General features: G+C 40.4%; 1 protein-coding gene across 1 annotated transcript in view; it reads right to left on the bottom strand.

Annotated features, from left to right (window-relative positions):
• maml2 (mastermind like transcriptional coactivator 2) overlaps positions 1 to 26,995 on the bottom strand; it is a 57,626-nt gene extending 30,631 nt beyond the window's left edge. The window contains exon 1 of the mRNA XM_072691823.1: positions 26,150 to 26,995. Coding sequence (XP_072547924.1) covers positions 26,150 to 26,557 — 408 coding nt within the window. The 5' untranslated portion in view covers positions 26,558 to 26,995. The remainder of the gene's footprint in view (positions 1 to 26,149) is intronic.
• Between the last annotated feature and the right edge of the window lie 507 nt (positions 26,996 to 27,502).

Here is a 27,502-nt window from a genome sequence, read left to right as displayed (position 1 = left end):
CCTTTAAACTGTGCTGTGAGAAACAACCAAACAAAACTCCATTGTTGATTATTCAAGAGTGCCGGATATTCATTGAGAAACGTGTGAACTTCCAGGAAAAATGTGTGATAAAACCAAAACAAGAAGTGTTACTATTTGGGGTGGGAAATGTGAAAAATATGTTGCCTTCAGTGTGAGAAATTACATCACGGCACGCTTTTCTACAGCAGATCCTATAAGTCCAGGGGGCCTCCATGAATCATATCAGTGAGCCCTTAGGTGGTCATTTTACTGTTGCCAGTTCAATAGTTATCCTTCCTTAGACCACTTTTGGGGGTTTTCCCCACAAGATCTGCTGATGTTTTGGAGGTGTTCTTATCCAGTCATCTAGCCATCACTATTTGACCTTGTCAAAGTATCTCAGATCCTTAGGCTTGCCCATTTTTTTCTGCTTGTAACACATCACCTTCAAGCTGCCTAATATATCCACCCCTTAGCAGATGCTACTGTAGATAAATTCAGTGATGCTAATGTTATGGCTGATCATAGTACAGACCAGCTGTAAATAAAAATAACAAGTGTAAAGTTACTGCAAACTAAATTGCAAAGTAACAAATCGCTCACTGGATATCAAACTAGTACACTGTATATTTTAGGCTTAACCATTATTATCATTATTTCACACCTTTATTTAACTTTAAAACACTCTGAACTGCCATTTTACCTGTTTTATAGCGCTTATTTCTTGTACAAATAGTTTTAATACCCCTTTCTAAATGAGTCACTATGTTTACTGATATTATGAAAGCTTCATTACAGTTATCATGAATATGTCTTCAAGTATTATGATGTTATGCTTTGTTATATATTCCATAATTCGTGATCAACACCACTTTATAATTTGCTATTGTATCAAATAACTGCCACCAAACACCAGTTCCGGTAGCCTGTCTGCCCATACATGGTCATTTCCAGTTCAACGGGGAAAAGCACCTTTTCCCAGCAGACGTCAAAAGCCCACTGCCCCCCAAACTCCCTGCCACGGGAAAAAGTCCATAAGCAGGGAAGCTGCCTTCCTGTTTTCAAAGACGACTCCTATGGCATGCCGAGCTACTTCCTGTGCTCACTCTAGCTCTCTCTCTCTCTCTTACTCTCTAGTTTCACCAACATCTGGCTTTCTTCCAAGAGTGCAGCTGTGTCCTATAGTCAGATTTAACCATGCTTTAACCGTGCCACAGTCCAAAGTTGTAAGACCCTGGTTTCATAGCCTCAGCCTGCCTGGGACTGATCTAGTCATTTTGTACTAAAGATTTATTTTAAAGTTAACACTGACTGCCTTAACTGACCCATCTATAGTCCAACAACACATGCAGTCTTTTGTGGAAGGCTGGTCAAGGAAAATCCTTTTCAATCCAGAGAGACACTAAAACTATTAGTAATTTTTAAGAAATATCATTGTGTGATTAATCATGTGAAAATGTGACTAGAATAGACGGATATATTAGAATAATGTTATTGTATGTGATCATGTGACATCATGTGATTATGTGACCACAAATCATGTGAATAATGTGATTATGTGGCATATAAACAGGTGACCATGAGTAATAATGTTATAATATGCAATTGTGTAAATTGTGATCATGTAATATCATGAATCATGAATTGTGATCATGTCATATGAATTGTGATCATATGTGATTGTTATTATTTTTAAAATTATTTTTATTATGTAATATTATTTATATAATATCACATGGCATTTCACATGATGATCATTCATGTCATAATGTGTAGCGTGATCACGTGACCACAAAATGGCATGTGAAAATTTCAATAAATAAATCATGATAAAAAAATAAAGAAATACGTGTGATTTTTCAACTGTGAATGTTGTGATTGTTCTGTATGAGTAGCACAGCACTATAAACTTTAAACTGTTATGTAGCACCCTTAACAAACTACAGCGGCCCAACTTGAACAATTTGCATATTTTGGCAAAAGGTTGAATAGAACGTCTAAAACTAATCCAACATGGCAACAGTTGCTAGGAATGGACATATTTGTGGGTGGAGCATGAACAGATCAATTACACATTACATCTAAACTAAGCACAATCTGAAACATAAATGAGTACTTGACTTGACTGGCTTAGCTGTCATTTAGTCAAGTAACAGAAAAAATCAGCACAGAATGTAAATGCTGGCAATGGCAGCCCCAGAGACTAAACTGGTGTTATGATATTATGGGATATGTGAAAAATGCGTCCTGATACATTTTAGTCCCATCTCAATAGCTAAGGTGATTCCGCTAATGTGCCTGTAATTGCACACTTGCTGTAATGCTCCATGCAAATCTGTGTGCGGTAAGTCTCCTGTGGGAACGGCACTCATGGGGGTTAATACTTGGCTCAGGCTCTGTTGTTTATGTCTTGTGAGCTCCAAAAACTTGTTTTGACAAAAAAGAAAAAAAGAAAAAGAAAAAAAAAAAGACACAACGAACTGCAGGGGAGAGATGAGCATTCAAGTCTGGTCTGCATGTTTTATGTATAAATTTAAAGAGAAAGCTTTCATGATTTGTGAATGCAGGCAGACGCTTATACACACGAGTCCTAGCGAGTTACCTCTGAGCAATTTTCAGCCATAAAAACCTCTTCCAAGCTTGTTCTCAATACTGGTAAAAATGCTTACGCTCGTAATACTCAAGTTTACAGTGGAGTCAGCTCTCAGCTCCCCTTTGGCTTGTTTCCCAACACAGCGACGACTAAATCCAATTCACTGACTTCAGGAGAGCCACAATAATGCTTACAATACAAGCTATATGGGCTAATTCTGAATAGGACACAAAGGGACGCATTATGAGATGATTTCACAATATGGAGAAGGGAGGGAGCTGTAGGAATTGAACCCCAGTCAACTCCCACACACTTCTTACATTCCGAATAAGGGCTGTAGACCAATATTGGCAGCCACATGCGCAGGCCGTGGTGGAGGTCCCACCGAATCCAGCCAAGAACATGGGAAAATAAGAGACGCGCTCACAAAACAACTCCTAACCCAATCATCCATCAACCTGGTGACATTTACCAGCATTAAGCAAGCCGAACAACTGAAGGATATTGTGTTTAGAGTGCTCCAATGTTTGTGAACTGTCGTCATTGTGGCACACAGGATTGTTGGCTTGCTTTTTCTTTGACAAACCCAGAGTGTGACTGGCCTGTGACTGGAGCGTATGGCCTCCAATGAGGGATTGGAATGAAAAAAAAGAAAGTAATGTAATGTTGCACTGTATGTAGTCTCATGACTGTGACAAGTTACAAAGGGCTTATATAGTGAAGACAGTACTGTAGTACTAGATTTCAGGGCTCTTCTTACTCTATTAGTGCACGCTTGCTATTAGTGGTGTTTGTCGGTTTTGTACAGCTGTGTTTACACTGTGCCAAGGGAGGTTCTGACAGTGGCACCGAGAGTTCAAGGTTGCAGCAGTTTATCAGAGCGTGTTTGTGCATGTGGCACTGCCCTCCCCCTTCCCCGGCAGGCGGACGGGTGGTTGCGTGTGGGCTTCATGTGAACCAGAGTGAGAGAGAGAGAGAGAGAGAGAGAGAGAGAGAGAGAGACAGGGGGGCTGTGGGGGTGGGGTGTGGGGGGGGGACACAGAGTGAGAGAAATCATGTGATCGTACTGAGGGCAGTGTTCAGTATGACTGTTCAGTCCAAAACTCCCCATGAAACCGTGTTGTCACTTTTTTAACGTTTCCCAATCCTTAAAGATGATAATAGCCCTTCTTCAAAAGTTAGCACAGTTTCCTGGGGTCTTCATGAAATGTCTGTGACATGGTTTGGTCAAAATACCACAAAGATTGAGCACCACACTACTTTTCTCAACCTGTCTAAAACAGCCCTGTATAGAATAGCCACTGAGAGTGTCTGTTCCTTTTAATGGTAAAAGGCCACTGCTACCTTCAACCCCCACCCAAACGGTTTGCTGGAGTCAAAGCAGACGAATAATATAGAAAACGTTATTCCATTTTCATTAGAAACTTTGCAGTCATAGTGTTAGAATCAAGAACTTCAGGGTACATCAGATTTCTTTTCTGCTCAAAATCTAAAGACTTCTCCGGACAATGCGGAAAAAGTAAGCAGAAAAGACATGACAGCTTCATCATCTTACTGGTAGGGTGAGTCAACTTCAGCTAACACTAACACAGCACATCAGGCTAAGCAAAGGCTGAAAGCATGTGAAATAAGCTTGGTGCAAAGCCAAAAACACGTCGGCAACAGGTTGATGTTAGTGTCCTCCAGAACATTAGCTAGAAAGCCATTGCTAGTACTAATTTTAATGCTAAAAAGATGCACAGAGCCGGCACAGCTCAGGGCAAAAAGCCAGCCCAAGATGGTACTTTTGGCGAACCAGTTAGGACACAGGTTTTTGCCGACGTTAGCTGAGACGTTGCCATCAAAAATAAACATCAAATATAAAGCTGGGGGGCTATGAAGTGATTTGTGCTAGTCTGTGCAGCCAACCCGCATTTAGGTTAGCTTTGACATGATAGTAGCAGCTCTGGTGTTCGGTGGAAAAAGAAATGGCGTGCCATTTTTTTTATATTGTACAAGTCATGGAGAGATACTCATATGGAGGCGAGAAGGGGAGCCAAATCTGAACACCTTGTTGGATCCTCCGTTTTCTGACCTAGGCAGCCCACAAAAACCGACAGGCTTGTTTTATTTTACAGCCTGTGGTTTGGAAGAGGCTCCAGACACAAAAATGTATGTGCACAAGCACAAAAAAGTAGATTTTTTCATAAAATGTCCCCTTTAAAAGTCAAAGGAATTAGAGTTTTTATTATTATTTAAAAATAAAGAAAGGTTATTGCTTTACATTTGGCCATTATTTGAAACTGAAAATTTGACACTGAGTGCAATTAGCACGCTGATTTATGCAAGTCTTGGTCAAGGTGGAAGTCAGATTTAAATGCTGAATCTTTAAGGTCGAAGTCTGAGACAAATATCCAGTCTTTGGGGTCTCAAATTTCTGATGTAGATGTCTAAGTCAAGACTTGTGTCTTTAAGGTCGAAGTCTGAGACAGGTCTTGAGTCTTTGAAGTAAAGTCCTGAGAATGTAGAATTGAGGCTCATGTTGCACTGTAATGCAGAACTTCAGTCATGTCAGACTGAATATTAGTTTCAGATTAAAGGCTTGTTTTTAAAAGCCACATCAAATCTTCTTATATTTCATTGTTATTTTAAATTTATACAAGTTTCAAATCTCTCAGGTGGAGGTCCCAGTCTACAGCCTTCACAATGTTGATTTTATGCTATGTACAACAGTAACTACATTATGAATGATTATAAATATTGGGTTTTACATTTGATCATCTACAGAGGCTGTGTTTACTACTTAATAAATTAACTAAATGACAGATAGCTTTATTAAGCCAAGGGTGCACAAATGTTTGCAAGAGACTGTATGACCACAGCTAATTAGGAGCAGCAGCACAGCAGATCATCTAAATCCTATTAATATAAGCTTATAAGTAACTTAGTTTTAACCTCTATATTTATGCACTTTATCCTCCATATTCATGGTGTCATTTCATGCACAAAGGGCAGCACAGCTGTCTAAATACTGCTGCAAATGATTTCGCACAATGTTTGCAATTTAAGTACTTCAATTCTACATGGCATAGAGTTCACAGTATATTGGAAATAGGCTGTGGCATTCTGTGGAATCAATGACTAACTGGTACTAATGAGCCCAAAGTGTGCCAAGACAACATTCCCCGCACCACCTCCACCAGGCTGGACTGTTGACACAAGCCAGGTTGGGTCCATGGATTCAAGCTTTTGGTGCCCAATTATGACCCTATCATCTGTGTGCCTCAGAAATCCAGAGTCATCAGACTGGGCAAAACATTTTTTCAGTCTTCACCTGTCCAGTTTTGTTGAGTCTGTGCCCACTGCACCCTCAGCTTTCTGTTCTTGGCTGACAGAAGTCGAACCCAACATGGTCAGCTCATCTGCCTCAAGGTTTAACGTTTTATGCATTCGGAGATGCTTTTCTTCTCACCACAATTGTACAGAGGGGTTATCTGAGCTACTGTGGCCTTGATGTCAGTTATATTAAAAAGAAGACTTGCAAGTCCTCCTCTCTTTGCAATAGCGGGCATTAAATATTTACGAATCCTGGCCTATGCCAATCTCCGAATATTAAATATTGATGAATTAATGCCTGGTTCTGACCACAGGGTTTAAATGGCCATTATCGCTCAAAAACAACAGCTATTTGCAAAGATAAACATGAGAGACATTGTTAACTGAGAAAATCCCATTACGAAGAGATAACAGCAAGGGTATACCCCGTTACAGAGGCCCATCTATCTCAGCGCTAACTACATTAGACAGGTTAGAGTGAGAGAGGGCAAGCAGAGGAACATTCAGCTGTTTTATAAAAATATTTGATCATGCCCCTGCAGCCTTGCCACGGAAGAGCATGTAGTTAGGATATGGCACAAGCCTCTCTTTGTTGCCGGATGTGGGGAAAAAAACATCCAACAGATGCTAAAATAAGAACAGGAAGGAAACAGGGGGTGGGGTGGCAGCGACGAGCTGAGGGGGAGAACTGGAGTGGGAGTGAGAAAGGAATGTTCCCTTTTCACTCGTTTACACTCATACAAACACTTACACACACACACACACAAACACACACTATGCCTTACAACAGTTATGAAAGGAATGCAACATCACAATTATTCACTGAACGGGGGGTTACATGGACATCAGCACAGAGCAAGCTTAAAGAAATGTGATAGAGTTTGTTGCTTTTTTAAAGATGAGTGTAAACAATGTGTATGTTTCCAAAAGTAGAATTCAGCTCATAAATAGAAACTAAGCTTAAAAATAGCCTGTTTAGGCACTGCCACTATGACTCAGGAATCGATGGTTCCAATCCCGGTCCATGCTGCTTGCCATCCATAGCCTGGGTCTGGGAGAGCACAACTGGCCTTGTTCTTTAACGGGTGGGTTGACGGCACTTCCTTCCCACATCACTCCTAGTGTGATGTTGGTCAGTACAGGCGTCTGTCAGCTGTTGTAGCATCGAAGCTACCCCGCAATGCTGCATTAGTGGCTGTTCGAAAAAAGGAGGTGGCTGACTTGTATCAGAAGACACATGCTAGTCTTTACCCTCCTAGTGTTGGGGGCATTGCTAGTGATAGTGAATCTCCACATGAATGAGGATTGGGTAATTGGCCTTCTAAATTGGGTAGAAAACTGGGTATAACTAGAAATCAATTATTTTAAATAAATAAAAGATCAAATGTTTTTGTAATGTCACAAAGAAAAAGAATTTACAAGAGGAGCATTTCAACCGGGGCTGCTTCTTAAATAAGGTACAATAGAGGGCAGGCAATCAAAACCGAGGGTATTTACACATATCATGTCTTAGGGGTACATTAATAAAATATTACAGATAAAAATGAGAAAATAATCAACCTGGTCACTTCATGTGACTAGTATCTGGAGTGTATCCTTATACAATTTTAGCGTTTTGCATTTACACTCAGTAGTAAAACGCATCTTTGATTAGAGTGAAATTCGACTTATGTGGGACAAAATATGGATAATTGTCAAATGCATTTGGAGAGACGGATGCGTTCACATTAGACATAACGTGACTCGAATGCGTCTCAGACCACCTCCTAAAGTTGTTTGAGTAATTGGATTTGTATCTGTGTTAAATGAGTTTTGGGTGCGTTTACACTTGTATTTTTATGTGGTTTGGCCTTATTCAGATATAATCCTAATACTCAAGATGGATAAAGTGACCAGGTGTAAACAGGGTCAAAGTCAAAGGTGGACTTGATGGGAGGAAATTAAAGTAGGGAGTAAGTTCATAAAAATGTTATTGTGGGCTGCTGAGTACTCCCAGCTGCTCTGCAACCGAAGACAAATTCCTTGTATGTTCAATTGCAGTTAAGGCCTGATTGAGTTTCTAATGATTCATTTAGCCAACATTCAGCTTGCTGAGGGGGACATTCACACTAGTGCAGGCAAACCGCAGCAGTGTAGTCTCACTGGGCTGCCTGCAGACTCCTGGCTCCAGCCCCCCATCCGTTACAGGTCTGACAGCTACTAGACAGAACAAGTTCTTTTTTTTGATGAGTCAACAAGTCAAACTGACGCTGGGGCTTGAGCTGAGGGCACACTCGTTTATCACAAAACGCACTGCCTGCTGCTGTTCGCTCCCAGGCAAGCCACTGTGCTGCTACTGATACACAGTGTACCTGAACAAACAAGAGTACTGGGTGACTTGGATGACAAGGCTCATACGTTCTGTTGCGGAGCCACAAAAAAGAGGTTTCCACATTTTTAACTATATATATATATATATATATATATATATATATATATATATATATATATATATATATATATATATATCTGTAGACCTATCCTCTCTACCTGTACCTCTGTCTGATGAAATCACATCAGGCAATATTGACTAAAAGGTTTGAACAGTTTTCTCATCTAAGAAACTAGGCAAATTTCTATGGACCGCTTAGTCGTGCTGGAACAGGAAAGGGCCTTCTCCTAACTGCTTCCACAAAAGTACACAATTCCCTGGAATGTCCCTGAATTAGGTAGGTTCTATCTTCAAAAGGCCCGAACCATTCAAAACAGCCCAGGATCATCAATCCTTTTCTACAAAATTATGCTGTTGGAAGGCAGTGTTCTCCTACATCCACCAAATCTATGTTTTGCCAGATATGACGCATGACTCATCAGGAGTTAATGTAGTTTGGTAATGTGGGTTACACAACTCCAGCCAACATCTGGCACTTCCCAGCTAGGATATGCCAAGTGATCTTTGGCTTGTGTGTGGCTGTTTGGCTATGAAAACCAAGTTCTTGTACTGATTTTGTTTCCAGAGGCAGTGGACTTGTCCACTTCACAATAACATCACTTACTGTTGACTGTGGTAGCTCTTTCAAAGCAGAAATGTGTTAGACTGACATGTTAAAATTGTTAAGTATGATACATTCCACTGCCAGTGTTTTTCTGTGGAGAGTACATGGCTGTATACTTGATTTTATGCATTTGTTAGAAAGGGGCAGAAATGTTGACTAGGGTCTTACAGTTTAATTAAGAGGTAGTAATTTAGTAATTACTACCTCTAAGTAATTTAGAGGTACTGAGAGGAATGTGTGATGTCTTAAACCAACTTGCACAATGGTAACTGCTGAATAAGCTTTCATTATTGTTAGCTACTTTAGCTTTTAGACTTTAGTACAAAACTCCAGGAAGAAAACACCAAACATATTTGTTGTATTTGCTGACTGACTGCATTTGAGTTGAGTCGAGTTACACATGTTTGGCCAGTAATTTTGGCCACACAATTGCTTTGAGTTCATAATTTTATTTGTAAAATACTAAATGTTCTGACACTGTATCTTGTGGGAGGGAATATGAACCTATGAGCAACAAGAATGTAAGTTCATCTGTGGCGAGGGTACGGGATGGAAGAGCGGCAAAGTGAGAGAGGGAAAGAAAGAGAGAAGAGAGAGAGAGAGAGAGAGAGAGAGAGAGAGAGAGAGAGAGAGAGAGAGAGAGAGAGGTAGAACAGCGGCGGGTTTGTGAGGGCAGCAGGCGCCAAAGCTCATGCCTCCCAGGAGCCAGCGAAGTCACCTCAAACACACGTGCATGCATACACACACTCACTCACTCACACACACACCCACACACACACACAGACAGAGTATTCCAGCTTCTAGTCCTCAGTCATCTTTTATTATCCCTTCATCTTAACCCCTTAAGCCTTAGAACTCATGCAGTAATTTGAAGTTGTAGACTTGAACCTGTCGATACAGAACGGAAATCAAAAGCAAATTATATTAATTACTCACTTTTTTATGTGACATTTTGTCTCTGTCTGACAAAACCTTCTCTTCTTTTGCCGTTTTTGACTTTTTCACATAATATAATTTATATTGTGTCAGAATGTCTTAAAGAATGGGCCAATATAAATGCTCCAAAATGACCATTTGAGGTTTTTTCCTCTTTCTTGTAAAGTTGCCACTTTAGAGATACAAGCTTTTTGGCAGACAGCAGTAATATCTGGCTCAATTAATAACTACTTTGAGACCAATTGTACATACTAGAGTGCAACGATTCAAAAATTCTGAATTTGATCTGATACAACTGGATAGCGTCTTGATTTGATACATTTATTTGATATTGTAAAAATAAGGAGTGGCTAAAAATGTGCCTTACAATATTCTATTACTGATGTTTGTAGAATACCTAATACCTACCTCGATTTACCTAATGAACAGCATTAGACGTCGCATTGTAAAATAACCTACAATATTTGAAATAAAGCTGCGCCTTCACGTGCAAGACACAAGCTAATATGATTGACAGTGTTTAAAACTGTGAAATGGCTCCTACTGTTAATGTTAGTATTTCTGAGTGAAGAATTCCCGCAGCCTGTACTCGTCCTTTCTTCCCACCACCTCCTGACTTCCTCAGTTCCCTGAATAAGACCACTTGTGTTCACAGGCTTGTGCAGAAAAAAAAGTGTCTGCCTCACTTTGAACTAGTGAGACGTTCATACTGGCTCTGTGACAAGACGTGGTCTGAAGTGGTCAGATGAGGAACACTGATGAATGTGGTTTTAACGCTAGAAAGAAGGTTGTGCAACATCAGTGACTTTCTATATAGACTACTCAGTGCAGTTTTCCCCTTCCCTCTTTAATTAGGTCATTTAAAAAAACTGGAAAAGACTTGTAGAGATGTTGTGAGGTAGCTAAAACTCCCTAGACAGTCGTCAGGAAAATTCAGCATATAGATTAACCACCAACATTTTGTGAAGCAGATCTGTTGATGCCTTGGCAATCCATACTTTTCTTTCTTAAAATGTCTTAGTCATTACCAGTTCCCACCCAAAAACGGGGACTCCCCTTACACTCCGAACCGAGCCACTGCCTCTCTTTTCAAATCCAGTTTGTGAGTGAAGTGGGGGGGTGAGGGGCAGAGGGAAGCATCCTACCTAGTCAGAGACAGAGTGAGGCCAACTGTGTGTGTGTGTGTGTGTATATATATATATATATATATATATATATATATATATATATATATATATATATATATATATACACACACACAGTATGGTCATATACTATATGGACAAAAGTTTTGGGACAAACCTCTTAATCATTGCATCTAGGTGTTTTATTCAGTCCTTTTGCCACATGTGTATAAAATCAAGCGTCTAGCCATGCAGTCTGCCTTCATAAACACTTGTGAATGAATGGGTGGTATTAAAGTGCTCACCAAATTCCAGTGTGGTACTGTATGTAATAGGATGGCACAGCTGCAACAAGTCAGTTGGTGAAATTTATTCCTTCTTAGATATTCCACCATCAACTGTGAATGGTAATATTGAAAGGTAGAAGTGTTTAGGAACCACAGCAACTCAGCCATGAAGTGGCAGCAGACCTTGTAAAGTTATAGGTTGGGGTCGCTGAGTGCTGAGGCGCATAGTGCATAAAAGTCCCCAAAGCTCTGCTGACTCAATCACTGCAGAGCTCCAACCTGCTGTTAGAGCTGCAAAGAGGGACCAACTCCATATCAGTGTCTATGAATAAGATAAATTGCCATGATATAAAACACTGAAATTGCTGTAAATTCACAGCAGAAATTCTGCATCAATCTAAAATACAGCAGGTTTCTGTAATATGGTCTATTCCAGGAGAAGAAGGTTAAGCTTCTTACCAAAGAGGTTAAAAAAGCTGGATTTTACATCAGTTGGGTGTTATTTGCAGCATGCTACAAAGGTGGGGCTTTGTGGAGTCTTGTGCAGCCTGTCTCTGAATATTATAGCACTGGGGTGAGACTTTCTAGCATCCCGTTAAAAATCCCAAGCTTGAACACATTGTGTTCATTGTGTTCGAACAAAGTGTTGTTCATCCAACCATGATAGTGTTTTATTTTGGAAGTACAACACACAGCCTTACTGTCAGCTTTCCAATTTAAAATATCAGCACAACTGTACGCCGATCAATCATTACATTAAAAAACACATTCCTAAAGTTGTGCAGGTCCCACTGGTACCACAAAACAGATCTCACCCATCTGGTCACAAACTCCACAAGCCAGCATTAACCTTTCCAGCAGTTTGTCTACAGGCCAAAGTAGCTCCTTGTGGGATTGGACCAGATGGGCTAGTCTTTACTCCCCACGCACATCAATGAGCCCTGGGGGTTCATGGCCCTGTTGCCAGTTCACCGGTTGTCCTTTGGTAGGTACTGACCACTGGAGTACCCCACAGGACCTTGTCAAAGTCCCCACAAGTCTTGTCAAAGACACTCTTGCACTTAAGATTCTTACACTTGCCTATTTCACCTACTTCTGACAGAGCACCTTTAAAACCTGACTGTCTTTAGTGTAACTCATGCTTTCCAAACAGTTGTTGCTGTTCTGGTTTCCAGCGTGGTCACACTGCTGACTAAAAAGCTAGGAAGAGCTAATCATCAATGTGAGTAATACTTCTCTGTTAACAGGAAGACTGCTGTAAATGTACAGTATTTGGCTGCCAGTAGTCTTCTACAAGTATACACAGTAGACTACTGTGATACATAACCACAGTATTATTTTGTAAATAGAATTACAGTTGTTATTTTGTCTTCTTTAAAGTGATCTTCTTGATCCTGAGAAGCTTTAAGTGGGGCAGTTTTACCTATATCTGTAGATATGTTTTCATTTAGTAAAAATGCAGTCATTAGGTGACATCAAAAAGTCAAGTTTACACCTGAGCTAAACATAGGCTGGAATCTCCATCCCACTGTTTAACACCATTAAGTTCTCCCCTGGTTCCAAAAGTAATAGTAGCGTTTACTGTGATAGATTTAATGGTTTGTTATTTTACAAAGGGGCCGACTATAGCACTAAGTGGCCCTTGTCCAAGCTAGCTATAATTTTCTCCTACCAGGGGGGTTTCCTTGTTTTCTTTTTTCTTAGGGCAGAGTTCACAGTGGCCTTGTGCTGTACCTACACTTAAACATAAGCATGTGTTCAAAGTATGTAATTTATATTAACACAGCCACTCAAATGTCACACTGCAATGGAAAGATTCCATTAGAAAATGTTATTTTATACAGAGTTTAGACTTACCCTATATGCCAACATCCCAAAAAAAGTCAAGCCAGTGGCTTAAGATCAGGTGTGAATAAATCATGAGCAACTCAGCATAAGCCACATAACTACCATGCTAAAAAAGTTGATTTGTTGTGTTCACTCATAGGATTTGTGGACAGCTCCAAACTTGTTTCAGTTAAGACTTTAATTAGTTTAGCTGCTAAATTAGTTATATTAACCCCTTAGAATTAGAAAGTATACTTTTACAGAAGTAGAAAGTATTAGATCATTGAGGAACTTCAGTTTGAAACTGAATAGGTGCCTCTTAAGGTGCTTTGAGGAACCTTCAAGGAACCTCCAAAAGTCCTGCTCTACTATTCATATGTAATCTTTTAATTGCATAGTAAATTACACAATGACATGATTCACATGATTATCAAAACATTTGCAATCACCTTCTTCAATAATATAAAACCATTGATGATGCACTGTACACCCAGATATCATTTTTATTTATTTATTTAAAGCAATATTAATGTACTTTATATTTATTATCCTTTATATTTATTAAAAGCAAAGAGTTGCCTCAAAGTATTTAAGGTAAACATTGTTAAACAAATTTTAACAAATTTTAACATTGTTAAAAGTTTACGCTATGCTAAACATTGCATGTTAGATGCACATTAGGTTATAACGTCTTAACACTTTAATTGAAACTTGAACTAACCCAAAATCTCAATGCAAAGGATGAACAACCATGCATTTTTTAAATACTTAAGCCGTTCCTTAATTGATTAATTTGAACTTGTCAAGAACACCAACCACATAATTTTGTGATAATGCAGGACTTACTCTTACAGCCTACAACACTGAGGCTAGAACTATTATATAAACATGACATAAAATGAAGCTGCATACCCAAGAGATAGTAGCCTAGAGGGAATGATGGTGAGATGCTGAGTGAGGGGGAAGACACCTCCATTATGCAAATATATAGTGCCAGGAACCAATGAGGAAGGTGTGACTTTTACTCAGGTTGTTTTGCACACAGAAACCCACTGTATATTATTAAACCAGCACAGCTGACTCTACAAACAACTTGTGGGATTATTGTGTATGCTGTAAAAAATGTCTGTACATTTCGCAGTGAAATACTGTTAAACCACTGTAACAGTGAAATGCCATATATTAGCCAAAACACGAGTTTTCCATCTTTTTTCTGGAATTAATAATTGTTGTAATGTTAAATATTCTTGCACTATGTTTTTAACAGAATTATTCCCTTAATATTTAGAGAACTGTCAACATTTTGTGGCACTATGAATTTTCAAGTTTTTAGTAGTATACTGTAAACAAAACAGTGATTGAATGTAAAAATTTACATTTGCCCAAAAGATATGAGTACACTATATGTTCGTGAACACTCCTTCCAATGAATTCATTGAGCTATTTTAGGTTACATTCATTGCTGACAAAGATTGTCTAGTCTGTGTAGAGAAGCACTGCCAATAGAATAGGTCACCCTGGAGCAGATAATGTATGTACTATGTACTATGTATGTGACAAATAAAATTTGATTTGAGATAAACATGAACCTATAGGCACATAATGCCTAATGGGGGTATAAAGCCCCCAGCATTGATCTGTGGAACTGTGTCGCTGGTGTTCTCTGGAATGATGGTGCTCCACACAGTACTTTTGGTATCACTCATATCAGTTTACAGCATAGTTTTGTTAACACCAGCAATAACTGTGACTTCTACAGATTAAAATGAATCAACCCAATCATTTTCCATTTTACCATAACACAGCATTTTTAGTCTTACAGTGCACTGTAACAGGTAAGACTACACAACAGATAAAAGGCTAGACAGACAGACTGGTATCTGGTTGTAAACTGCGAAGGAAGACTGCTTCTGTGGAGCCATAGCTTCTAAAAAGAGCAAAACACTGCATACAGAGAAGTGCAAAACAAACACTCCCTCAGCGTCTTCTCATCCCACGTTTAAGTGCAGTGAAACTCACAGAGCTGAATGCTTTGATAGGGTATCCAGATAGAGAGGCATGTCTGTCATAACAAAGTTGACCTCACTGTGACCCCATTCCTCTACAAGAAGGCATCAGCTTCCCTCTCTGTCATGAAATAAATAAATATCATCCCAATATGCAAAAACGCAGTTCTCTGTTCAAAAGCACAGGAGGCCCGATCCTTTTACCAGTCCTGTCCTAATTCTTAGATTGATTTGATAAACACACTGGCAGACTGGTGCACATCTCTGTGAGCATAACCTCTTCCCTCAGTGATACATGAAATTATTAAAAATGCCAAAATATTATTAGAAAACAGTCCCACTGAGCACAGACATAGAGAAACTACTCCTGGAAACAATTTGTATTGTATTGTTAATTTGAAGGACTGTATTTAACAAAAGATGAATATATTAAATATAATATAATATAATATAATACCGTCAGTACTATAGAAATAATTCAGACCTGCCAGGGCAGCAGGTACAGTGTGTTTGTTTGTTCCAAGTATACCAAACACATAGCATATAGCAATGGAAATACACTATAGGCACAAAACTATTAGGACTTCTGTTTCTTCTGAAATCAAGGATATTAAAAATCCTGCTTCTGTTGGAGTAGCTGTATCTACTATCCAGAAAAGGTTTTCTACTAGATAAGAGAGAATAGGAGAATTGCTGTGATGATCTGATTGCATTCAGTGACAAGATCAGGATGTTTGATCACTCATCACTCATCCCCAACTCCCAAAAGTCTTACATTCTTCCAGGGAACATAGTTCCACTGTTCCACAGCTCAATGCTAAGGCTTTTTACCCCTTTAGCCCAGTCCTGGCATTAAGCATGGTGCCAGCAGGTTCATGTTTATCTGTTCCAGAGATTCCTATTCTATTGGCAATACTTTACAGGAACAAGACAAGCTGTGTCAGCAATGGGCGCTGAGTGCATGCATTAGTGGTGTATGTGGACATATGACAATGTTTATATATATATATATATATATATATATATATATATATATATATATATATATATATATACTCAAACAATGCTTAATATTTTAGACATGTGTATGAGATTCAGCCACATGGTCAAAGGACAATATTTCATAACATTTCATACACAGTCAATTTCAAATCCAACCTGAGTAAAACTACTGAAGGTAGATCCAGCCAAACCACAGATATTTGAACTTGGTAAGACATATAAGAAACCTGTTTTTTGCTTTTTATATTGCACGGAGGAAAACTGAAATTCAAAGCTCAAGACTGTTTTTTAATGGACGAATAGTTTATTCTGTGAGAATGGTCAAAAGCTGGTCAGTACCAAGAGCCTTTCGAGCTTCAAGTATGGCTCGGCTTGACCCACAATCCCTCAAGGTCCACGAAAAAGACAAGCATCCAGGCTTTTTTCTGTCCTGGCACTGAAGTGGTGGAGTGAATTTTCCCACTGTTTTCAAACGCCGACTGAAAACTCACCTTTTCCGAGAGTACTTGGACGAAGTGTAGTGTCAAGTATTATGGTCTCCATGTTGACTTTTGTGTTTTGTAGTATCTAGGCTTAAGAGGTATCTTCGGATCCTAGGTTATATAAACTAGCTAAGGGTATTTTCTGAGTAAGTCGCTCTAAATGCCTTAAATGTAAATAAACTGTAAACTAGAGCTGGGCAATATGACAATATTTTATTGTATTGTGAAAAAACAATATGTTATTGTGATGCACAATATGCTTTTCATAGAGTATATGCATAATAAATACCAATAAACACTGAATAACTGCATGTTTTATTACAAACAGTGTAATTAGTTACACTGTTAAAATTGGATAAAGTGCAATAAATTTCACTGTTTTAAGTAATTTTTTTAAATAGTGTTTTTTTTATCTGTCTCTACTGACACATTTTGGCTGCGATTACATGTATTACAATAATATTATATAATAATTAATATATATATATATATATATATATATATATATTAATAATATATATATATATATATATATATATATATATATATATATATATAGTGCATCCTAAAAATGTAATATAATATTTTTACAATATAAGCCACCTCTACAATAAACTATATTGTTTTAGCATATTAGCCTAGTTATAGTTATTTAAAGAAATTCTTAATATAACAAAAAGTATAATGAACTGGCTCCCCCTATACTTACAGAGAGTAATTATTTTTTACAGCAATGCAGTAAATATATGCTGTGAACAAAGCCATCTACTTGTGTACTTGACTCAATGCTTACAATTTTTCTGTGAGAAGGCTTGCTTCTTGTTCTTCTGTATCTGCATTATACTCTACACCACACATGTTCTGAGCTTTCTTAAGCACGTTGTCTAAAAACATTTGATTAAACAGTGCAAACAGGAATAAATGTGGGACTTATTTTCTTAACTGCAAGAACAACAACACAAGACAAAAAGAGGTCAATCCTGGACAGCAGAGCAGCAACCCGGGGTCAAATGACACAGACTCACTGCTGAGAAACTCAATAGCTGGACCAAAGAACAGCAGCCTGTGTGACTGATGACCAAACAATACAAACAAGGGAAAGCACGGCCCAGAGGTCTATAATAGAGAATGGAGAGCATGTTGTCATTTTCTACAGCGCTAAACAGGAAACCTTGTAACCTGATAACACACACTCCAGTTGCTTTGTTTACACTATCGTTATTTGTAAACAGTGGAGTCAAAAACATTCAGATATTTCTTTGTGTGTATACATATAGCACATCATGCTCCGGGGCATCTAGCAACAGTGACTGTTTAGATGTAATAAAGCTGAAATACAATTTATGTAAAGAAAAAAAAATTAATGTTGCTCTATGGAATTAATCTGATGAAAGAACATGGTCATATATTATTTAAGGAATCACAGTCTACCAATTATTTTGACTATTTAAAAGAGAGACCATTACTGAACAAAACTATACATCTATATATATTTAAAATACTACACTGGATAATGAAAATTAAATTTAAAACTTAATATATAGTTATATGTGAAAGATCGGACACATGTTTTTTTATCTTCTTTGTAATGATCTATGGTATTATCCACACATTTTTAAAGTACAATTTCTGTTTATTTCTGAATTTAATACATTGGAAAAAACTAAAATATGTAATATTTTTTATAATAAATATGCCATATTTTTGTAAATACAACATTTTAAGTATTTTTTCCACAAATTATGTAATATATTAATATTAATATATATTAATATCTATATATTAATAAGTGAAGCAATTAAACTGTAACTGTGCATTAAAATGTGCAGCTGTTTTCTCTGTAGATAAACTTTGGAAATGTTTTCACTTAGGACATCAGCAACATTTAATAGGACCAGGGGTCAGTAAACTTTTGAATACCAATTCTGATCTCTGCTTAACATTATGCAAATGAGCAGTGACGTGGCAACGACTACCAATCAGAAAACAGGTTCTTAAAATTGAGGTAATGATGTTTTCACCAAAGTTAAAGTGCACCAGCAGTCAGCTAGACAATCTCTCGTGTATCCATAGAGGGATAATACTTTTGAGAAATGTACAGTGATTTTACAGGTCAATTTCACTTCAAACATTTTCAGAGGGAGTGCTGCTTATTTGTTAAACACATCAGCAGATTCTGAGTAAATTCACATGTACCATTTAGCGAATAAAGGAAGCCTACAGATGCTTTGTTTGTTTATACTGCTCACTGTTCCTTCATACAAACCTCCTGGTTTGTATGAAGACGCAATACCGTGCAACATGCTGCCTGGAGGTGGACACGCACGCCAGCGACTTACCACCTGCTGCACAGGTGATGGTGAGCGACTTTATCACCTGCAATGTGCACGCAGGGTGAGAGACTAGAGGAGGAATTAACAATCCTGGATTATCATCAAGCAAACCACCGTCTAATAATTGTTATTCCTCATGATGTATATTGTTTAATTGCTTACTCCAATGAAGTGACTGAGTTTAATCGAGTAATCGTGGCAGCCCTTGCAGGACGCCTATTGCAACAGCTCAAATGTCAACATGAACCAGGTTCCCTTAGCAACTCATGTAAATTTATGGACCTCCATGATGTCTGGACTGATAATGTCCATGCTGTGGTTTTGAAATAGCTCACAACGTGGTTCAGTTTGAAGATCCCCAATCAAATCTCTCTTGCACGCAGTTCTTTGAAACTCATTGTTAAACTCTGCACACACCAGTCCCACCACACACTGACACTCTTCTGTTTCTGGACCAAAAAAAGAGAAGGGTTTCTCTCAGAGTAGAATCAGAATCTGAAAGCTTGATCGTAGTTCCTTGAGTGTACAGTTAATAACTTCTTACTCCCAAGGCTGCCTGCACCAAAGAGAGGAAAAATAACTACAACACAAATGACTTTGACCTCAAAGGAGAGGGGGAGGGAGAGAATGAGGAAAGAGGGAGAGAGGGAGGGAGGGGAACAAGAGAAGAGGGAAAGAGAGAAAAAGAGAGTGCTTGTGCTCCTTTTCAGGGCTCTGCAGGACTGAGAGTTGCAGAGCCTGGGAACGCCGAGCCGTTTGGCCAGGCTGCGAGAAATATCCTGAGTTGTAGTGTAAACAGTGATGAACTCTGATCTAGCCAGAAGCCCCCAATGTGACCCGGCATTCCCACCCAGGGGTCCACCATTGACATCAGGAGCCCACTTTCTCATTTCCTGGCAAAGGATCATGACCCATAAGTCCCCCAAATTATCCCCTTTCCGCTCAGTCCCTCATCCACGTTTGCTGTCACTCAACATTTGGAAAAGTTCAAGTTTCCTAAATCTTCTAGTTATTGGGATTATACAGTATACATACCGTATACTTTTACCTGAGATACTTTACCTGAAATAGAGACAGATATACTACTACTACCTCTATTACTAATAATCATGACATTTATTTTTATATTATTTGTGGATGGTCCCGAACACTAAAGCAACCACACAAGCAAACAGCTACAAGTTACAGCTAGGTCATATAAAAGCATAAGCCAGGACAGGATGTGTGTATGTAGTTTACTGTCATTTCTAATTTGGCCACAAAAGCATAATTAATTTAGTTATAGAACTTAAATGTGACTGTCACACAACATTTTCATTTTGGTAGGAAGGGGAGTTGGTTATGTGGTGGGGTGGTGATCATCCAACATCCTGACCTCACTACCACACTCGTGTCGCTGAATTTCCCAATACTTTTGTCCATATCGTGTATCTGCCTATGGCACTGAGGAAGTTCAACCAGCACAGATCAACAGGATTTGCAGTATTTTTTTATATTCAAAATTGAGATTTGCAGAATTACATTTGATTTGAATTGACATTTGACAATTCATTATTGACATTTTCAAAAATCATCTATTTATCTTCTTAATAAATCAGCAATGATTAGTTTTCCATTTGAATGATAATGATATGCATATTTTAGTCTTCTACTGTCCTCCTGGCTCATCTTCTCCCAGTACACTAGTATACTAGTATCTGAATCTAGAAGTCTGGACTGATAATGTCCATTTATGTCCATTTTCAATGGTTTGGTCTCTTTAAAATAATCAATACTGTACTTCTAACAGCTGATACAAACCTGTATCAAGTTCTTGAGTAACACAAGATCAAAGGAAGGACCATTACCAAAAGTAAAGGATGATTACCCAGATTTGCTGCAGTTTATTTGTTTGTGTTTACATGAAGATAAGTTCGAGATTGACACTAGCTCTCCTGAACCGAGATTCAGAGATTCTATCAGGCATGCGTGAACACATACACACCTGAAGTTTCCCACAGGGGTCGGATTTCTGTTAAGTCCGACAAAGCGCCCTGCTTGTCGGAGGACACAGTGAGCCAAACCCTCTTTTCCCGCTCTTCATCCCTTTTTTCGCACTCCTTCCTCCAATCCATCCTATTTAGTCAAGCAGGAAAAACCCTGACGGACCTCAGAGCACTCTCTGTGCTTGAGAAATCATAGCAGGCATGAATGGATAGCTTTGCAGCTCCCTTTTCCCGGGCTGACATACTGAAACATTAAGTGTGGTCCTTTTCCCCTTTACATTCACAGCTTCACATGAATATTACAGTGCTGTCCTAAGACAAGGGAGGCTATGTTCCTAAGATAAGCTAATTCAATGGCTTCAAATGTTTGACGGCATTCAGAATTCCAAGCACTATGAAACTGGTTGCAAAACTATGTCTGAGAAGCTCACATGATTCCTAAACGGTCTGTATCAGTATAGTGGTGGTTTTGGAATGCAGTTGATCAACTAAATGAGAGAACTGTTCAATGACTACACTCCAGCTTATTGTTAGGATCAGACCTCAGCACATTCCTGCTGCTGTCCACAGCTCTGGCCAACTGTCAACCACAGTCCTATCAGATTTTCCACCATTTGAACCTTCTAATTTTTACACACAAACACACACACACACTGTTGTTTCAAATATTCTTCTCCCTTAAAGGAAATACATAATCAGTACACAACTGTTTTCCGACCTCTCTTTAACCTTTGTAATTAAATGGACTGTTTTGGCCTGCCATTCACCCTGATATATGTAACTGACCACAGTGCAGATTGGCTGTCCTATATGTTGCCTCATTAAGTCGTCCAGACTGAAACATTCTTTATAACTTCATTGTGTTCTTCTTTGTAACATGTACATACAATCCGAGTAAAAGGAAAGCTTATTTTTTATTAGGAAGGTGGTTTTATTGGATCGGGTATCGGCTATTTTAATCCCAATCCAGTTTAGAGCTCCATCTAGTGCCTTTGAGGCGCCATTAACGGACCATATTTATCAGCAGGCAGTGAGGACACTCTCAGAAGGTACAAAAAGGAGTTGAGTGTCTGCAGTGTGGAACTATTTTACAGTGAAAAACAGACCATAGTACCTTTAAAAAATTACAAACCTAACACTGAAACGCCCTTTTTTGCCGGTGTTTCACTCTTTTATTTAAAAGGTGCTGTTTATTTTTGATAAGAAACTAACATGATCTATTAATGCTGAACAACTTTGCATCAAATCTTTGTTACTTTGATAAAAAAAGTCAACTACGAATGGTGAATGGTGCTTATTGTATGCATGAAATACAGCAGCTCACAGAAACCTCAAATTCCACGTTACTACAACCAGTGTAAAGGTTGAAAGCGACAGGCCAAAGAGTTGAAAGGTGACAAGCCAAAGACTCATATGATCTTTTACTAAAGTTAATAACATGAGACACAACACTACTTGGTTCAATTAAACAAAGTCTCTCATATCGACAATACCTGCACAATCCAATGACCAGAAACAAACCATAAACTATGTACTACTGGTCCAATGCATTAATAAAGCTTCAGAAATGACACACATCAGTATGCAGGCTTCAAAGGCCAAAGCCTTTTGCGTTGGTTTTCCCTTTTTGCATTCTCAATAAGCTGGACCAAAGGTAACTATGGCACAGTTGAAACTCTTGGACCTGAATCAAGGATAGCTACCAGATGTCCTCGGGATAAATCTAAGCCCTCAAAACACGACTGGTATTCAAGTCGAGCCACATGCTTTTGGACGAAATGGACGACAGTGCCGCTCCAGCCCATACGAGACGGACAGTCTGTGCTTCTGAGAGCTCACGTCCCAATGATTGCTTTCCATTGTGTGGAGCTGGAAGGAATCGGACTCTAATTCTTATCTGGGTCCGGTTTTATCATTCCTCTCGTAACAATCGAGGTTTGGATTTTGCAGGGAGAGCTGGTCCTGAATCAGATTGAGGTAGGGAATCTCGACCTGGAGCCATTATGCTGTGCAAATGGAAGCAAGGGATGTATATGCTGAACAGTTTCAGTGCTCTTCAAAGCCTCAGCCATCTCACAGACTGTGAATAAAACATGAGGCGTACACAGGGGGCGCCTCACAAAGATGCCGCTAGGAGAGCTAGCACAGATGAGACCGGAATGCCTTTGATTTCGGCAGCGCGAACAATCCTGCTGGAGTTTTCCACCAAACTCCCCTTATGCACGTACTCGTTCCTTAGCTAACTTTCCTCCACTTTTTTCAGCTTTACTCCTGTTTCTGACTAAAACCTTTTTTTCATGGTTCAATTTGTATCTTTAGGGTGGGTAAGTTTGGAGGAGAAGCACTAAAAGACGGTGAGGAAAATGAGATGGAAGCATGTGGTGTATGGTTCTTTGCAGGCAGCTGACATGTTTCCTGGAGCAAAGGAAAAATGAACTTTAGTCAGAGAGATAAAGAAGCCTCTGCTCTGGGTTACTAGCGGAATAGGAAGTCTGGCGTTCTTCCAAGGCTGAATGGTGCTCCATTTAAGACTAATGTTATTCCATGTTAAGATGAAAGTCAACCGTGAGAGCGTTCTTGGGATCCACTCTGAGAACCCTAGCTTGGTTCTGGATTGAGGGTGGCCTCTCAGGACTTGGACTGATTGCTTCACGCCACGGGAGAGTTTATCCAGGGTCGGGCCGAGCTCCAGCTTGCTCTCGTACGGCTCCAAAGCCAAGAAGCGCCACCAAACACTTAGGCATTTCCTCCTTCCTCATATTATGTTCATACTTGCCATGTTAGGCTTAATTAGAGCCAGTCATTTTGTTATATTCTAAACATCTCATGGAAGGATTCGACGTTTTACAGAAGCACAGACTACTCCCGTTCATGTTTACACAGCAAAGCGGCTTTAAAAGTTTTAAAAACCTTTGTACGACCAAGCGCTAATGGGTCTACTCTGTGAGATGGATGTGTCTGAAATGCCAGACTTGTTGAGGCATCGTTTCCAGCGGCTAATCCAAGGGGATTGCTGAATGTAGTTAAAGTGTCTGTAGTCTCCTATCTGAGCCCTATCTGCTTATCAGGTTTTGGATGAGCAAACACAAACTGTTCACAGCACTGCCGGTCTCCTTCCGTGAGAGCGTGCTCCGTATGCCCCTCCCTCCCTCTGTTCCCAGATCTGTCACTACCCTGAAATTAGGAAATAACAAAATCATCCCGATGCCCAGGGCGCTTAATCACTGGGCGCACCCCCCCCAACAATTGAGCTTTCAAGGCCTGTTTGACTTGAGTTAGGCACAGTAAACACAGCCAGGAAATGTGTTCAATAGCTCTAAACATGTATGCGCGGGGGCGCGTGCTTCAAACTGTTTTATGGGCAGAGCATCATTCAAGAAGGTGCTTTGAGAGCAGTTTGGTCAAGCGCTGATAATAGACCATGACAATGGATGGCACAGGACAAGGCCATTTAGTCCTGTGTTTGCTGAACTGCAACATCCTGAGGTCACTGCTTATGTCTTTTATGAGGGCTATGTATGTCTTTTATGAAACACGGAAACAAACAAAAGGTATCTATCTTAACTGAGCTTCTTAGTGGAACACTGAGTATATGCTCGACCGTGCCCAACCATACCAGTGACCCAGTATATAACTGAGGTTCCAGCTTTGAAAGGTGTCAAACACGAAGAGGAGTGTGGGAAATATATGCACAGTGAACCAAAGCCAAGCATTGCCCTTTTGACCTCAAGGGTTTCCTTAAGTTCTCATAGTTTTGGTAATTAAGAAATCAATAAAAAAAGACTCGAAATCTGATTTCTTTTCTGAATGAGCCCTTGTACCCACAGAGAAACTATCAAAGTCCAACCAACAATAAAGACAGCATCATGCTTCTTGTATGCATGAAATACAGTAGTTCACAGAAACCTCCAATTCCATGTGATAATCCGTCTGACTACAGCCAGTGTGAAGTTAGAAGGCGACAAGCCAAAGACTCTGAACATACGGTTTCTTTTACCTCTTCAAGGTTTGATAGGGTTAATAACATGAGACACAACACTACTCAATTCAATTAGTGTGTGAAATACAAACCCAGCAAACAAAAGCCTGCCCTATTGACCTCAAGGGTTTCCTCAAGTTCTTATAGTTCTTATATGTGGTAAAATAAATAAACTTCTGCTTTACTGAAACAGTAAAAAAAGAAAACGACTGATTTGGACTCAAATATTTTACTCTGATTTTCACTGAAAGCCAATATGGGTTTTTCCTTCTCCTGTAAAGTTGCAGTTTTGGAGATGCTAGGTTTCTGCATGACAGTGCCAATATGCTTCTATGCTAAATAAAATCTTACAGTTAAGCTTACAATGTTTCCACTATCTATAGCAAGGCCTAATATCTATTTGCACAGTGCTTTAGGTCAGCCGTTAATATGAATTAGCCTATATACATTATATGGACAAAAGTATTGGGACACCTGCTCATTCATTGTTTATTTCCTTCGAATTCAAGGGTATTGGAAAGAGTGTATCCTGCTTTTGTTGAAGTAACTGTCTCTACTGTCCTCGGAAGGTCTTCTGCTAGATTTTGGAGCATTGCTGTGAGGGTTTGATTGCATTTAGCAACAAGAGCATTAGTGAGGTCAGGATGTTGGATGATCACCACCCCACCACATCTTCAACTCCCGAACTCATCCCAAAAGTATTGGATGAAGCACCATCATTCCACAGGACGTAGTTCAACTGCTCCACAGCTCAGTGCTGGGGGGGGGGGGGGGGGGGGGGCTTTTTACCCATGTAACCCACTCCTAGTGTCCTATGCTATTGGCTTAACTTCTCTACAGGGACTAGACAAGCTGTGAGTGTGTGCATTTGCAAATGCGTGTCAGCAATGGGTGCAAGTTGAAGTAGCTGAACACGTTAGAAAGGGTGTCCACAAACATTTGGACATATATTGTATCTTTCATAGAATGTTATGAATATCTTGTCTTTACTTATCTTTCATTTCTTGGAAAGTTACTTTTGGTTACTGGGTTACTAACCAAGTGAAACAAAAACTGGGTGTTCTCAGTGGTCCTAGAGAAACCCCCTGTCCTACAGATTTCAGTGCTAACACACCCTCACACACACTTCAGCTGGTGAAGGGCTCGTTAATGGTTTAGGAGCTGGCTGATTAAAGACCATGCACAGACCAGACTAGTCTGTGAAAACAGTGGTGTGTGTGTGTGTGTGTGTGTGGTAGAACTTACAGCGATCCTGGTGTTGGCTTTGCTCTCCGACTCCCCTCCACCGCTCTGGCCCTTGTGCTCGTTGTTGGCCCTGCTCTGGTCCAGCGCGCGGCCGCTCTTACCCCTCCGGGCCGCACCGCCCTGCTGCACGAGGCTTAACAGCTGCAGGGTGCTCTCGCGCTCGCGCTCCGAGCTCTCCGCGCGGCCGCGCTCGTAACGTCGTTCGCACGTGGAGTGGTGGCGCCGGCACAGCTCGATGCGCGCGCGCAGCCGCTCCACGATGGCGCTGTGCAGCGGAGGGACCGCCGCCGCCGCCGTTGCAGACGTCCTGCCCGGGGCAACGGGTGGCCCAGGGCCCACCATACCGGCGCCCAGCATCGGGAAAGCAGCGGGCCTGGCGGCGGCGTGACCCGGAGCCGCCTCACCCATTCCGTACAGCACCTCGAAACTTCACGCGCTCATAACACATCCAGCATCAACGCGTCTTCATCCCTGACCACGGACTTCAGCAAACACTGACCAATTAAGACGTAATCAGACGAAGTTCAGCATGACGGCCACAAGTGCAGACCACAACACCACCTCCTCCAGCCTCAAGGTGCTCCCGACCTCTCGTGCCAACTACTGCTAACGTTACCGAGCGTCTTTCACAGTCCGTTTACAGTCCACCCGAGTCCAGAACAAGCTCCACATCCTTCCCAAACCGCCAGCGTGTTCTCATTCCGTCCTCCGGCTCGCCTCACGTCTCCAAACCACGAAAAGACGAACATAAGAGACTCAAAACCCGAAGAAAACAGCTCGCTCTAGCCTGGGAACGCACGCGCTCCGCCCGTTCTGTGCGCGCTGCCGCTGCTGCTGCCGCTTCTGCTCGCGGGACTCTCTGGCACTCGCGCTCGCACTGTCCAAAGCCTGTTCGCGCGAGCAAGTCCATCAGGGCGCGAGAGCGAGAGCGAGAGCGCGCGAGCGCGAGCGCGAGCGCTTCACATTCCTCGGCGTTTAGCTTCAGCGGTCGCGTCGCGCGCTCTAGCGGTGCTGAGAGGCACTAGACGGACTGCAGCTCTGAAATCAGCCCAGGACAGAGCAGAGCTTCATACCACCAGAAGCCCTCCCATGATGCCCTGGCAGTCCCTTTGGGGTTTGTTTATACAATATATAATGAGAAGGGCTTTTTGGGCCATGTTGTGGTGTTTTGTGGTCTCAGGGATGTTGTGATGTGGTTGGGTGGGTGGTTTTGAGTAATTGCCATCCTAGAGTCAACCAGGCTGAGATATAAGCTTGGGACTGTTTTCTTCACAGGGCTTGTTGTGTATGTATGTATGTTTGTTACACATGTGTAGTTTGTATATTCTGTGTAAGCAGCTGTGTATAGACACT

This window comes from Salminus brasiliensis, chromosome 11 (assembly GCF_030463535.1).
Source record: "Salminus brasiliensis chromosome 11, fSalBra1.hap2, whole genome shotgun sequence".
In the NCBI taxonomy this organism is placed as follows: domain Eukaryota; kingdom Metazoa; phylum Chordata; class Actinopteri; order Characiformes; family Bryconidae; genus Salminus; species Salminus brasiliensis.
The sequence above is the reverse complement of the archived record's forward strand: the minus strand, read 5'-3'. Positions and strand labels throughout refer to the sequence as shown.